The sequence below is a fragment of the Schistocerca cancellata genome, chromosome 8, assembly GCF_023864275.1.
Source record: "Schistocerca cancellata isolate TAMUIC-IGC-003103 chromosome 8, iqSchCanc2.1, whole genome shotgun sequence".
Classification (NCBI taxonomy): domain Eukaryota; kingdom Metazoa; phylum Arthropoda; class Insecta; order Orthoptera; family Acrididae; genus Schistocerca; species Schistocerca cancellata.
In genome coordinates, this window is record NC_064633.1 from 283,945,110 (window position 1) to 283,961,784 (window position 16,675).

Consider the following 16,675-nt stretch of genomic DNA (forward strand, 5'->3'; position numbering starts at 1 on the left):
CCGTTGTGGTTGCACCTACGGTACGACCATCTGTATCGCTGAGGCATGCAAGCCTCCCCACCAACGGCAAGGTTCATGAGGATCATACTGACACGAAGATAACAGCGGGGTTAACACTGTCAAAAAGGCATTGGGTGGATCAGAACGTTCTCATCAGCTTTGGCCATCCCAATGCTCTAACTGTGCCTAATACAGAGGATAGCTCAGAAAATCTGTGGCGCTCTCCTGAACCTCAAAAGACCAAGCAAAGGAAATGTCTTTCAAGTGGCTGCCAGATCATATAGGAATGATATTACTGATGCTGATACATCAGCTAAGGACACCTTTGGGGTAGCTCTTTGCCGGATGATCTTAATTTTCTTCTTATTCTCATCTCATTGACAAGAAGTGAATACATGAGTCACTGGAAGAAGAATGGTCACAAGTTACAGGCAACAAGCTATAACCAATAGAGCTGTATCATTCAACCATGACATACACATCCTAAACATAAAGGTGGATGAATTGATCAGCATTAGATTTAGAATAGGTAAGTATCATCGTAGAAAAGAAGGGCCCACCTGAAAGCGGAAATCGCAATGTAACCCTATCTGTACGCCACATTTTAATGTGATTTATTTCACTTGCTGACAAGAGGAAAACTGCTGGTGAATGCTGTGGATGCCTTGGGCAGATGGAGGGAATATTTTGAAGAGTTGCTCAATGTAGGTGAAAATGCAATCAGTAATGTTTCAGATTTCGAGGTAGAATGGGATAGGAATGATGATGGAAATAGGATCACATTTGAGGAAGTGGAAAAAATGGTCAATAGATTGTAGTGCAATAAAGCGGCTGGGGTGGATGAAATTAAGTCGGAACTCATCAAATACAGTGGAATGTCAGGTCTTAAATGGCTACACAGGATAATGGAAATGGCCTGGGAGTCGGGACAGGTTCCATCAGACTGGACAAAAGCAGTAATCACACCAATCTTTAAACATGGAAACAGAAAAGATTGTAACAACTACAGAGGTATCTCTTTAATCAGCATTGTGGGTAAAATCTTCTCAGGTATTGTTGAAAGGAAAGTGCGAGTATTAGTTGAGGACCAATTGGATGAAAATCAGTGTGGGTTTAGGCCTCTTAGAGGTTGTCAGGACCAGATCTTTAGCTTACGGCAAATAATGGAGAAGTGTTATGAGTGGAACAGGGAATTGTATCTATGCTTTATAGATCTAGAAAAGGCGTATGACTGGGTTCCTAGGAGGAAGTTATTGTCTGTTCTACAAGATTATGGAATAGGAGGCAAACTTTTGCAAGCAATTAAAGGTCTTTACATGGATAGTCAGGCAGCAGTTAGAGTTGACGGTAAATTGAGTTCATGGTTCAGAGTAGTTTCAGGGGTAAGACAAGGCTGCAACCTGTCTCCACTGTTGTTCATATTATTTATGGATCATATGTTGAAAACTATAGACTGGCTGGGTGAGATTAAGATATGTGAACACAAAATAAGCAGTCTTGCATATGCGGATGACTTAGTTGTGATGGCAGATTCGATTGAAAGTTTGCAAAGTAATATTTCAGAGCTAGATCAGAAATGTAAGGACTATGGTATGAAGATTAGCATCTCCAAAACGAAAGTAATGTCAGTGGGAAAGAAATATAAACGGATTGAGTGCCAAATAGGAGGAACAAAGTTAGAACAGGTGGACGGTTTCAAGTACTTAGGATGCATATTCTCACAGGATGGCAACATAGTGAAGGAACTGGAAGCGAGGTGTAGCAAAGCTAATGCAGTGAGCGCTCAGCTACGATCTACCTTCTTCTGCAAGAAGGAAGTCAGTACCAAGACTAAGTTATCTGTGCACCATTCAATCTTTCGACCAACTTTTTTGTATGGGAGCGAAAGCTGGGTGGATTCAGGTTACCTTATCAACAAGGTTGAGGTTACGGATATGAAAGTAGCTAGGATGATTGCAGGTACTAGTAGATGGGAACAATGGCAGGAGGGTGTCCACAATGAGGAAATCAAAGAAAAACTGGGAATGAACTCTCTAGATGTAGCAGTCAGGGCGAACAGGCTTAGATGGTGGGGTCATGTTACACACATGGGAGAAGCAAGGTTACCCAAGAGACTCATGGATTCAGCAGTAGAGGGTAGGAGGAGTCGGGGCAGACCGAGGAGAAGGTACCTGGATTCGGTTAAGAATGATTTTGAAGTAATAGGTTTAACATCAGAAGAGGCACCAATGTTAGCACTGAATAGGGGATCATGGAGGAACTGTATAAGGGGGGCTATGCTCCAGATTGAACGCTGAAAGGCATAATCAGTCTTAAATGATGATGATGATGATGATGATGACAAGAGGATAGCCCCAGATTTCCCAAGGATCTGCTTATCAGATGGTGTAGAGTCTTGGGAGGATAGATTCAAACACATATTTGAACAAATTATGGAGGATAGTATCTGTGTGTGGTGTTGTTAAGAGGACAGAGTGACTTGACCATGAGTTGAAGATCATAGAATAGACATAATTCTTTCTTAAAAATCAGTTGCCCAGAAAATTACTGTGAAAGGCAAAACCACATTTCCAACTTAGCTGCTTATGGTTTTACCTAGCCATGCGTAGCCAGTGGTTAAAGTATACACATGGTAGACTTCTGTTTATTGTCAGAATACTGGGGATGTGCAATCAGTCTACAAAGGAGATTGCTTACAAATCATTCGTGCAACCCAAGTGAGTGGGACCTGTACCAAATACGACTAATAGGGTATATTGAACATATTCAGAGAAAGGCAGCACAAATGGTCACAAGTTTGTTTGACCTGTGGGAATGTGTCAGAGGTACTGAAGGAACTGACTTGGAAGACTTTTGAAGACAGACGTAAACTATCCTAAAAAAGTCTACTAATATATTGTTCTCATAGGGATTGTGAGTATAAGATTATAATAATTACTGCATGCACAGAGACATTCAAACGATCATTCCCGTGCTCCATATGTGAATGGAATAGGAAGAGGCACTAACAACTGGTACAAGGGGACGTACCATCTGCCATCCATTTCATGGGGGTTTTCCGAGTTTAGATGTAGATGTAGATGTGCTTCAGTAGAAAATACAAATTGATGACTTTTGTTTTCGACATGGATAGTGGGAGATTGATATGGCTATTATGTATTATAAAGTTGTTTACTGGTTTTCGTATGTATTTCTTGTGCGTTTCTTGGAATATGACAGGATTTCTTGGAACAATGTTTCATGTTCCAACGTTACAGTTTGGTTGTGAGCTGGTGATGCCAACGAATTTGACTGGAAGAAAACTGGCAGTGGTCATGGACTGATCTGTATTGTAGCTGAATGATCGTTTTGAAAACTTTGTGAGGTATTTTCGAAATGTTCTGATTTCTGAAGTTGTTGGGTAAATGGGAACCAAAGAGTACAGTTTCCTTTTTACTGAATACTCTGTTTTATATGACTTTGTGCACAATACATTCTACTATACTGCCACGTCATTTTGTACACTCCACTCATGGCGACATTTATTGAACACTATTTTCCCATTGGTATCACCATCTTGTCTAATCATCCAACTCATTATTTGTCATGTTCACTTCCTGTCACTCACTGTGCAGAGTTACCAACTTCAGCATGCAATGCAAAAGCAGCTGACACTTTAGTGCACTTTCATGGTGGCTAGTGTCAGCCACGTGTACATTACCCATTGAAATGCGTGTCATAGAACGAATTATCTGTGTATCAAAATTGTATCATCTTTTACAGTTACATGAGTAACCTACATTATCTGATGTGTCTCAGCTACTAGTGAGGTCAGTTAGTGAGCACAGTACTACCTTCTATGGTGGCACATTGGGCCATGTACTGCTCTGTGATTCGTCTGCTCAACTGGTGTTGTGAATAACTCACTATCTGAAGAAGTTGATCTCACATTGATACCCAGATATTTCTTGAAACCATGAAGTATCTAGAATAATTCTCATTTATGCAAGTAGAGTTAAGCAACTAACTGATGATTATTACATGCTCATTTTATTCCTTACATTTTTCAAATGAGGACTCAGAATGTGATAGATTACAGATGCATTTTTCTGCCAGTACTGCTAACTGGTTAAAAATTCCCAATTTAGCTTCTGTATAGGCTCCTACATGAAAAGTTGGATTTTGATCGCATAAACTGAGGAATGAAATGAATCTGTTACCAATTTATGTGACTTCCTGAACTATAAATTCGCAATTATTTGCTATTAATGATGTTCTGCTGTTCTGTGTTTGAGCTTAAATGGCTGATAAATAAACATCTTAAACAATTATAAGAAATAACCACTTTTTTATGATAGTTGCTTAATGTTCTGTTTGCTATTCATATAGTTATCCACTAAGAGTACTGTGATAGTTGTTGAACAGTTGGGGCTGTCTGTGTGCTCAAAAAGTGCAGTGCAAATGATGAATGTTGTGCAGTGTCAAGCTTGTTGATGGTTGTAGGTCAATTAATTTGACAGTTACCGTATACCCATCAAACTGCATCGAGGGATTTGCAAGCCCCTAATCTAAATAGTTAGATAATTTGCTCAATGTTAACATAATAACATACGGAAATAAGTCTGATAGAGGGGAGAAGCCTTTTAAAGGCCTGCTAGCAGAAGAAACAATAGAGTGCAGGGAAATACGCTGGGAGATGGAGGGAACCAGGATGGTGAGCAGTTAGGGAAAATAACCACAAAATAGATACTGAAGATGGCTGCACAAATGAAAATGGGTGAAAAAATTTGAGTTTCAAAATTAATTTTGAGGAGGCAGAGTACCTGTGTTGCGCAGAGGAGGGAAGTGACTTGGACATTGGCGGACATATTAAAGTGTCTAAAGAATTTAAGTATTTGGCTATTATCCTATCAAGTGATGGAAGACATAAGAGAGAGAGCTGACAGTGGATGAAGCAGGTAACGGTTGCTGTCCAAAAATTAAATCCTGTACTTTGTCCTCAAAAACGAGTTTTAAAGTTAAAATGTGATTATAAAAACGTGCTGTGAAACCAATCACAAGCTTTGGGAATGTGTGTTGGGAACTCACACAAAGAAATAAAAAGAGACTTAAGAGGTTTAGAAACAGACTATTTGAGAAGAGAATGCAGAATTTCCAGACTTAAATGTGTAAGAAATGAGGAAATACGAGACAGGATGCAGACCCATTTTAGTGTTATGGGTAGAATAGAAGAAAGACAACTTGGACAGTTAGTGCTTGTCAAAAGAATGGAAGAAGACAGGTGGCCATAGAGAGCTTTCACAGCAACCTCCTGCATGAAAAAGAAGAGGATAACCACAGAAAGGCTGGCTAGGGGGTATCCAAAAAATTATGGGGATGGGGTATCCAAGAAATTATGGGGAGAACAAGGACAATAGAGGAGAAGGAAGAATGGCATGATTGAGGTATTTGACAACAGAGATGCGAGATGTGGCAACAGTTGTAGGAGCCCCATGAGAAGAAGAAGAATATATTTATTTTGGGTTGAGAAGATATTCTAATTTTATTGCTTTTATCCAGAAGCAACTTCTTGTTAGCTTTTGCATCAGACTACAAAATTTAATCTGTCATGTGACAGCATTTGATACTTTCAGTGAATTTTCCTTTGTATGTTGATTTACGAAATAAGAATTATAAATAAATAAATTTGCTGCAGTATGGTGGAAGTTGTTGGTGATGCTGGTACCATCAGTATGTGTGTATATACTTGTTAGGTGGTTGTCAGTTGTATTCTGAATCAGCCATTTCTATACCATAACATAGCATACTGGTGATTTCTGGTGACTGTTTTTTATACTATAAGTTTAGACAAACATGAAAAGTGGTTACAGTGAAGTGACACTAACTAGTGTTTGTGGAGTTCTGCTGTTTGTGGAAAACTATATTTTACTACTCTTTTGCGACCTGACACCAGAAAATTTACGTTCTTTTCTGTCACTTGTAGGAGAATATCAAGTAGCAAATTATTAGTGTAGTAGTTTGAAAATACTATGAACACTTAATGCTTAGTTTTATAGTATCCTGCTTTCTTACAGAAACACCCAGCAACAGCATCCTGGCTCGTGGGCACCATCTCAAAATTATGATCTCAAGAAATCAAAGTCTGCCAGATTGCCAAAGAGTGCTGAACTTTTTGGAACACAGTGCGGATTTTCTGATTTAGATGGTACTGGAACAAGGTATTGTGCTACAATCATCCTTGCTTGCAGAACAGTAAATTAATAAAACTTCCTGGCATATTAAAACTGTGTGCTGGCCTGTGACTCTAACCTGGGACTTCTGCCTCTTCTCATGCGGGTACTGTACTGGCTGAGCTTTCCAGTCATGAATCATCACTTACTCTCACAGCTTTCCTTCCACCAGTACCAGGCTCAAGACCTGGTCCAGCACACAGCTTCAATCTGCCAGAAAGTTTCACATCTGCACGTATTCCACTGCAGAAGGAAAATTTATTCTGGAAATAAATTAAAAATTAGTGGAGCACTATTTTATGACAATTTTTTTGCTGTATTACATCCAAACATATATTTTGGCACTCTTTTATGTTTTTCGATGATCACACCTCTTTTTTTCAGTGTTACGCAGTATATTCCCTAATAATTTGTATTACAGAATTAGCTACCAGTCACTAATTTGAATAGTTTTATTTAACACATTTCATTTTTCTATGCCATTACTGGTTTTGAACTTTCGTTCATCATCAGGTGGCTGCAGTACGGGATGAACTACAAATCAAACGTTAGTTGTTTTATTTACCAGAGAAATGTATTGACTGATGAATATTCATAAAGTAAATGAAGATAAATGAAATTTGGAAATTGCAGATTGACTGTTTAGCAGTAGTACTTACGGTAAACATGATATGATAACTTTGAAGGATTGAGTTTTCGATATTTTCCATGCACCACACAGTAGTACCCTGGTAACTTGTTCCAGTGTTATAAACATTTCCATGAAATCATAAAGAAAAAAATGGTTCATCATTACCTCTTTTTCCATGAACAATGTGATTTCATTGCAGTGAAATAATACCCCTAGCTGCATACAGGTGTTGATATAAGTCAACGGGGACAGTTGAAAATGTGTGTCCTGACCAGGACTCGAACCCGGGATCTCCTGCTTACATGGCAACACTCTGTCCATCTGAGCCACCAAGGACACAAAGGATAGTGTGTCTGCAGGGTTTGTCTTTGGCACGCCTCCCGTGAAACCCACATCGCAGCTTATAGTCCCGCACTAATTTCATAGTGCCCCTGCCCATCATACTCATTACTCGTAGCTTTATTGCCGATTCCCATAAGAGCTTGGGCACTGTGCATCCACATAGAAGAAAATGGTCAAATGGCCGGTAAGCCTTTACTATATATGTATGAAGATGGTATCTGTTCTTATGATTTCTGATTTCACATACACTCTACATGTTTAACATGTACTGATGGCTTACAAAGACATTATGAAACAAAGTTATTCATTGTTTACATTAAACAAAAAGTTTGTTTCTTCTCCCAGCAAATGGACCTGAATTAGTAAAGGTAAGTCAATTAAGAACAAAAAATTCTGAGACACTATGTGGTACATCTACTAGTCTAATTAAAGGCTGCCTGCAGTGGGTGGTAAAGCCTCTGACATTTCTCATAAACTCAGCCGTGGAAGAAGGAATATTCCCAACATGTTTAAAAAAGAGTAAAGTGATCCCTGTTGTCAAAGGTGGCAGCAAGGAAGATCCAGGAAATCACCGACAAATTGCTACTGCACCTGTCTTATCTCAGTAATATAATGTATCTTTAAAGACAGAATTTTATGGAAAAATGCCATACTTTCAATGATGCACTGCATGGGCTTAGGAAGGGTAGATCCAACAATACAGCAACAGCTGAATTTGTAGCATGTGTAACTAAGGCCTTAGATGAACAAAAGGAAGTTTGTGGTATGTTTTATTGAGCTTTCAAAAGATTTTGACTGTGTCTGCCTTAAAATATTATTAGAAAAGCTTACGTTTTATGGTACAAGGAGGAAAGCAGCCAATATCATAAAATCATTCATGGAAAATAGAGAACAGTGTGTAGAATAGAGCAAAACATGAACAATACTTTTACAAATGTCTACAAAAATTCTAAATTTGTTAAATAAGGAGTGCCTTGAGGATCAGCACTGGGCCCATTACTTTTTATTTGATATGTAAATGGCATGTCCCAAAATAGTAGGAGGAAATGCTGCCATGTACGCAGATGGCATTTCATTCATTATAAGTAGTGCACTTCATTTGTTATAAGTACCGCTTCAACAGACTACTTACAAAAGGAAGCATCTATAAATACGGAAAATGGAAACAATTATTTCAGAGGAAATAATCTGTTTATAAAGGTAAACAAAACTGCATATATGCAAATACTTGAAAACAAAACACCTAAGTTGAACAGTATTTCTGTCAAGCCAGGAGACTTTGATCTAAAAGAGACAGAAACATATAAATTTCTAGGTGTGACAGTGGATAGATACTGTATATGGGAGAAGGATGTAAATAATATTAGTCATAAACTGAGTTCAAGTATATTTCTAATGATGAAAATGTCAAGGACAGAAAACACACGATTACTGCTAACAATGTACTATGGGCTATTTCATTCACAAATTTCGTATGGTATCCTGGTCTGGGGAAATCCTGAAAATGTGCACATACAAAGAGTACTAAAGCTACAAAAGAAGGCTATAAGACAAATAGCAAAATTATTTTTTAGAGAGTCCTGCAGAAGTAAATTCAGGGATCTAAATATATTAACAGTAGCATCACTATACATATATGAAACAATTATTTATGTAAAAAGTAACCATGCTGCATTGTTAAATAGAGCTCTCCATAACTATAACACAAGAAATAAAAATAATCATCATGTTGAAGGAAATTGGCTCAAATCAACAGACAAAAGCAGGATGCCTTCTATACAACAGTTTGCCAGACTATACAGGGTGGAGAAAACTTGTGTCACAAAATTTCAACCCTGGATAGCTGATGCCAGTAGGAACCAAAATTACTAATGTTGTGTAGGTCGACAACGCACCATTTTTAAACTACAGAAACTTGGCGCTATACGCTGCGATTGGCCTTAGGATTGCCCTGTTGCCATTTGTCTCTTGACAGATTGTCGTTCACGCATACAAATATCCCTCACCCTGTCATTGCCCCAACCTGATACGCACACATGTCTAATAGGTCTTGCTGTTTGTCTCCACCTCATGTCAGAGGCATTCACTTGTGAGCTTTGCTTTGGAACACACACACACACACACACACACACACACACACACACACACACACACAAAAGTCACCTGTGATTTAGTCATACAGTAAGCACAGTGGCACAGTATTCGTTTGAAGAACAATAGGATATGGTTTTTGTTTATGGACTAGGACTTGACGAAACAGGCTCGTTAGCAGGATATCATGGTGATACTGGAAGACCTCGAACATGATGGGATGCTGCATTTGAAGAGACTGTTCTCGAGCACTTGGAGGAAGTACCTACGACAAGTACTCAAGTGGTTGGACACGACATGCGGGTCACTCACCAGTTAGTCTGGGAGGTTTGAAGTTGTGATGGCCAGCATTCATTTAGTTTCCACCCTGTCCAAGACCTAAATCCTGTGGCGGACTATGAACACATGCTAGGGTTTTGCTGGTGGTTTCTGTGACGTGTTGCACGAGATCCCAACTTCCCCGCCATTGTGTTGTTTACCGACGACAGCACCTTTTGGTGTGATGGCCTTTACAACACTTGAAACATTCATTACTGGGCAAGGGGAAATCCTCGACACCAGGAATGATTTTTGCTCAACATTTGGGTAGGCATTCTGGGTGACCATCTGATTGGGCCGGTCCATCTACCTCCTCGACTTACTGGGGCAAATTACCTTCACTTTTTGCAAGAAACTCTATCTGGCCTGATGGAAGATGTTCCCTATCAACACACGACTACGCACGTGGTTGCAGCATGATGGGGTGCCCGCACATAACAGTCATGCTGTTCACGGATATTTAAATGAACTCTTTTGACGGCCGGGTAACTGACAGAGGTGCTCGTAGGACATGAACCCTGTGATCACCAGGTCTAACACCACATGACACCAGGCTTTTTCCTGTCTGTGGGGTTCTTCATGGTTCTAGTTCACCCACCCAGGTGCAAACCATCTAGAAACGAAGAGGAATGAATTGATCGCATTCAACATGCCACCAGTCACATCAGGGCAATGCCAGGAATCTTTGAAAGAGTTTGACAAGACGTGGTTCGACATTACCAAGCTTGTGTCGCTTGAGATCGTCACCAGTTCAAGTACCTGCTTTAAGTAAACAATGACCTAGCTACAAAAGAGGCCCTTTTCAGGGCTTACAAAATTTGTAAAAGACTTTCTGTATGCGATCTAACAGCTGTTGATGGGTTTGTTCCCGGTACATCTTGTCAGGAAACTACAATGGATGTGTTGGGACCCCAGCGGATTTGCCCCTAGAGTGGAAGGCTGTCTCACTTCCACCAAATGTGCAGGTCACCTTGGCTGCATCGTGATCTCTGGCAGGCAGAGCATTCGTGGTCATGCATTGTCCAGAGCATCCGGCAACTGGGCAGTCCCGTGACCAATCGGAGCACGTTGCACCAAGTTTCTGTAGTTTAAAAACTGTGCGTTGTCGATGTACACAATGTTAGTAATTTTTGTTCCTACTGGCATCAGCTATCCAAGGTTAAAATTTCATGACACAGTTTTTCTCCACCCTGCATGAAGATGATAGAAAACACTGCTTTCAAAAATAAACTAAAATGTCACTTGATTAAAACTTGTCCATACAATGTTAAAGAATACCTTGAAGCAAAAAAATAATGTAATGTTTCATATGTAACAGTTCAAATATGCAAAAAACTTTCAGAGAGCATAAAGTGATTTTCATCTTTGGTAGTTATGTGTGTATATCAACGTTTTTTTAGGTGCTTATATTTTAGAGGCTGTTTTTGAAGAAATCACTCATTTTACTGATACGTGCTTGACCTATTCAAAAATGTGTAGCAGTGTACCATTCACTGAAACGCAACAGCATTAATTACATAACGCAACATTGACGTTGATGCTCCCAGCGCTTAGTGCAGCTACTCAGGGTAATGGAACACATCCATGTGCTGACGTTGACAGTGGACAAATGTAAACATATGTAGAATGCACACCTATCATTCCGTCAACCATCGTCAGTTGAAGAGTTGTGTGAGTAGAATGTATATCAATAAAGAGTAGGTAGAAATGCTACTCATCTATGGGGGATGTAAGTTAGCAGGACAGTAATTGCAATACTGTTTTCTTATGTATGGGTACATTTTGTACAGTAGTTTAGTCCTTTTAAATGCTGTTATGTAGAGTAGGTGTACAGTAAAGGCTGTCCTTCATACAAACTGCATTGATTAAGGTTTCTTTTATTGTTGTTGTTGCTGAAGGTAGACGAAATGCTACGCAGGCAGCAGAACTGTACAGTGAGCGATATCCTGACAAGAACCCACCTTTCCGACGGATGTATTCTCGTCTTGTTGCAAAGCTTCATGAAACAGGAAGTTTCAACCCACTACAATGCAATCCTAGCACTCGCACAGACAAAGCTGCTGAAATTACTGTTTTCATTTCCGTTGCTTTGAATCCACATGTGAGCACACGATGGCTTGAACAAGAGATTGGCATTCCTAAAGTCAGTGTACATTGTATTCTTACATGTCACCAGTTCCTACCTTACCATGTACACCTACATCAAGAATTGAATGGGAATGATTTCCAAAATTGTGTACAGTTCTGTCAGTGGGCACAGCAGCAAATCTGCACCAATGTGAACTTCTTCTCGAATGTTCTATTTACCGATGAATGTTCCTTCTCAAACAAAGGACAGGTAAATACAAGGAACATGCATTACTGGTCCAGTGACAACCCATGATGGCTTAGACACCTGGAACATCAGCGTCAATGGAAAGTTAACGTCTTGTGTGGGATGCTTGTATTACAATTATTGGCCCTTATTTCATCAATGGTAGTCTAATTGGCACAGCATATGCCAACTTCCTCAGACAGATTCTTACGCTTCTTCTGGATGAAGTGCTGCTAAGAACCAGAATGCTTATGTGGTATCAACACGATGGATGTCCAGCACGTAATGCCTTGTTTGCAAGTCGTGTTCTGAACCAAGGGTATCGTGCTAGATGGATTGGTTGAAGAGGAACAGTTACTTGGCCTGCTAGGTCTCCTGATTTTAATCCTCTGGACTTTTATCTTTGGGGATGCATTAAAGACGTTGTCTGTCCTGATATTCCAACAACTCCAGAGGACATGCAGGAACGTATTGTGCTTGATTGTAATTCTCATCAGCAGACAACACTGAAAGCAGTAAATAATTCTTTCATTCAACAAGTGCACCAGTGTATCAGTGTCCACAATCACCACTTTGAGCACCTATAAATGTTCTACTCCTGGGCTGCGGTACAGGAGAGTCAAAGTCAGTTTTGTGTTATGTTTTTACTTGGTTTTCATTTGTTTTCTGACAACTCTAGCAAGTGGACAAGTTTGTGATCCTGGGCTCAAAGTCATTGTTGTGTTATGTAATTAATAATGTGTTTCAGTGAATGGTACACTGTGATACATTTTTGAATAGGTATTTAGAAGAGGAAATGAATTACCAAATAAAAAATACAGGGTGCCATTTAAAAAAGTCATACCGCTGTTCATATCTTTGTAAAAAACAAAGCTACGACAAAGGCAGTCATGCTGATTGGTGTCCCCCTGAAGGCTAAAGAACATTTGCTTGAAACATTTTGTAATTTTCATCTGGAAAAACAGTTATTTAAGGTGGTCAGGATAAATGGGACACCCTGTATATAATTTATTATAAATGCGTCAGTTATAGAAAGTTGCGGAATTTATTTTTGGTCCTACCAGCGAATAAATTATGGAAATTTTACAGGAGAGCATTGATCATTAGTTCTTTCATTGAGTGTATTGTAAGTGATATGTTTTTATTTTTAAATGTTTCTTCAGGGATGTGTGGAATATTGCCCATGTCTGCATAGTGAAGGATCTGTAGGTTGTTTTCAGTGCCTTGTACAGAATGTTTCTCATTAGCAGTACGAGTAGCAATGGTGAACATGCTTCAGTTGTTTAGTTGAATTGCATTGAGATGCTCCTTGAATCTTATCTTGAAGCTTCTGCCTGTCTGACAATGTAATATTTTGGACAGGTATCACATACTTATTTGTATATACCAAATTTCTTGTGGGGATGCATGGAAGTACCTATATTATGAACAGGTTAATGTTGCAGCTCTAATTAAAAAGCTTAAAGAGCTTTCGTGTAAAAAAATTTGGAGTTGTTATTTTTCAGCACTCACTTGTAGTTATGGTGATGGAAAGTAGTATTGTGATAATATAATAATGCATATTGTACCATTATTTGGTGATATACGGGGGAAAATGCTGTTAATAGTAATAATACATATAAGAGTGAATACAGACTGCATTTAAATTGTAGATAACAGGTTATGGTGTTAAAATAGAATCATCCTTTGTTCCTGTAATCCTCCTGGCCTCAATTTTGATAGTCACATGCCCTAAACTCACCTTCACTCAGCCCCAGGACACAAAATTCTGTCATCCTGCACTCACACCATCTTCCTGGCAGTCTTCCCCTCCTGTGTCCTGTCCAGTGCTTGATTTGTAAAAAAAGCGCTTCCAGTACTGTGACCTTCGAGTGGATGTTTTTGAAATTTAGACTTCTTAAAACACTATTCTGACACTTTTCTGAGCATTTTGAAAAAAAGTTTGTTTTACATCACTTCAGCCACAGTAAAAGTTGTATTGTACTGCAATCCAAAATATGCATTTCTGATTTTTTGTTGTCAGAGATACTGGTACAGTGTATCAGTGCATGCTATCACAAATAAAGCACGGGTTCTGTCACTTCCTCCACTACTATATATACATAATCATGCCCTGCACAAACTCATCGGTGCTGGAGCCATCTTGTAGTCCTGTCCCATGGCCCGAATGCCTCTCCTTGCCACATTCCTAGCCTGTGCAACCACTGCCTCCCTCCCATAGTTCTGTGGCAATCATCGGCCACCCTTTACCAATCTTCCCTCCTACTCTCTAATTCCTTTTTCTGCCCACCCACTCCACCAAATGTTACAATTCACCCTAGTCAAGCAGCAAATCTGATGTTCATTTACAGTGTATTTATCCAAAGTAGTGTAGCTAGACAGGTGTGTGGGGGACTTGAAAAATGATTCTTCCATAAGCTAGTGAAGTTTTATCAGGTGTATTTGCCTGCCGGCAATTCAACTCCTCTATTATTCAGTGAGTTGTACCTTGACTTGTAAATTGTATAAACTGCTGTTGGTTATCCAATAAAAACCCACACTATAGAAAATACCAAACTGACATCGATAGAAAATTCTTTGAATTTGTGCTTATTTCATTGCATCTTTTATTTGACAGAAATTATTGTTAACAAATTGATGGAGCAACTATGAACTGAGCTCTTTCACATGGTGTGGCCATCAATACATGGAGTTATTTCAGTGAAAGGCCCTGAAGAAGCTAGCTGCCTTCCGTAGACCCACTTTTCTTTAGGTCTATGTAAAGACGTTGCTTCACTAATCTATTCTTGTAGAGTATTTCGTCTCACTGTACCTAAGTATCCTTTTTACTCTGAACAGTGAGCATGATAACTTGCTTACACTGCTGAATGTATTAGCCCAATTAAGATCAGACTTACCCTTGGGCTTACAATGTTTACTGAAGGTCTTTGCACACAGATGTACGAGGGCATTTCGAAAAGTAAAGATACAATGGCTCGCAGTCCATAATCACCCCCATTATCCAAACATTTGTAAAGTCGGTACACAAGCTTTTGTATCCCACACTCATAGAAGGTTGCCGCCTGTTGTCAGAACCACATTTCAACTTCATCTTTGATCTCTTCATCATTGTGGAATGATTTTCCACCAAGATGTGACTTCAGGTAATGGAAGACATGGAAGTCGGTGGGCGCAAGGTCTGGTCTGTATGGTGGATGGTCCAATACGTCCCATTTTGAATTGTTTGAGTAGTGCTTTGGTTACGAGCACTGTGTGAGGCCAAGCATTGTCATGAAGCAAGTGGACTCCACTTGTCAGTGTTCTCCTTCGTTTGCTTTGAATTGCCCTTCGAAGATGTTTAAAAGTCTGGCAATATGCAGCAGCATTAATTGTCGTTCCAGGAAGCATAAATTCCAACAGAAGAATGCCTTGTCTCTCCCAAAAAACAGAAGCCATGATTTTCTTCGCTGAAATCGACGTTTTGCATTTCTTGGCTTTCGGTGAATTTGAATGGCGCCATTGCATTGATTGTTGCTTGGATTCAGGTGTATGGTGATAAAGCCACGTCTCATCACCTGTCACAGTGTGATCAAGGAACTCGTCACCTGCTTCAGCATAGCGTGTGAGGAAGTCGCGTGCAAAGACATCCATTTCTTTTTGTGTTCTTCCGTTAACAGTTTTGGAACCCAGCGCGCACACAATTTCCTGTACCCTAACTTGACAGTCCCAACGTCATAAAGAGTTGTCATTGATTCGTCCGGTATAATCTGATGCAATTCTTTCAATGTGAGACGTCTATTCGCATGAATTACTTCCTCCGTTCTCTGAAGAAGGGCATCAAAGATCACAGATGGCTGACCTGTTCTTTGTTCGTCATGAACATCGGTTCTACCTTCAGAGAAATGACGACACCATTTCATTACATTTTGTCGATTCATAATGTTCCCATCAACAGAAACAATTTCTTTGTGAATATCTCCTGGTCGCTGACCTTTTGCATGAAGAAAACATATGACGGAGTGCACTTCACATTTGGCGATATTCTGAATTGGCGCAGCCATTTTAAACACAACCTACTCCAACCAGAAGCAATGTTCAACTGCCGACCGACCGCGAGGAGAAAGCTGACGGTTCAAGGTTAACATCAGTGTTGCCAACTTGCCCGCCAAAACTCTTCTGTTCCTCTGGCGTACGGTGTATCTTTACTTTCCGACATACCCTAATATATCTGCATATACCAGCTGTCATTATCTGCTTGAATGTGAAGACATACTAACAAGGAGCTAAATCCCCAGCAGTGGAACTGACATTTTGATACTATCTGTATGGTGATGTAGGTTAAGATCCCAGATATCTTACCAACAGCCATTCACCCTTGTGGGCTCTCATTTGCAAGTAATCAAAAGAAAAAAAAATTGGAATTTCATGTGACGCTTAATAGCATTAATAGAGAAGCTTTATGTAGACTGGTTGTGTGATGTAATGACAGCTGTAATACCTTCACATGCTGAAGGTTGTGGGTTCGAATATCATCAAGTACCTTAAATTTTTTTACTTTAAAATCTTAGTCAAAATGACTTCAATTACTATTTTTCTTCAATTAGTAGGTTCAAATGTAATTTTTTACTTTTAAGGGCCTTCATAGCCTGTTCGGGTAGAGTTTGGTTTAGTATTCCTTTTTCACATTTTAATCATTGTATGAATTTTTTCGTTTGTTCTAATTTTTTTCTCTATATCGTCCATTTTCCACTTGGAATATTTGTGAATGTGAATTTAATTATATTTATCTGT

General features: G+C 39.4%; 1 protein-coding gene across 1 annotated transcript in view; it reads left to right on the forward strand.

Annotated features, from left to right (window-relative positions):
• Positions 1–16,675, forward strand: part of LOC126094461 (katanin-interacting protein-like) — a 338,835-nt gene that overhangs the window by 12,792 nt on the left and 309,368 nt on the right. Inside the window, exon 2 of the mRNA XM_049908844.1 lies at positions 6,054–6,197. Coding sequence (XP_049764801.1) covers positions 6,054–6,197 — 144 coding nt within the window. The remainder of the gene's footprint in view (positions 1–6,053; positions 6,198–16,675) is intronic.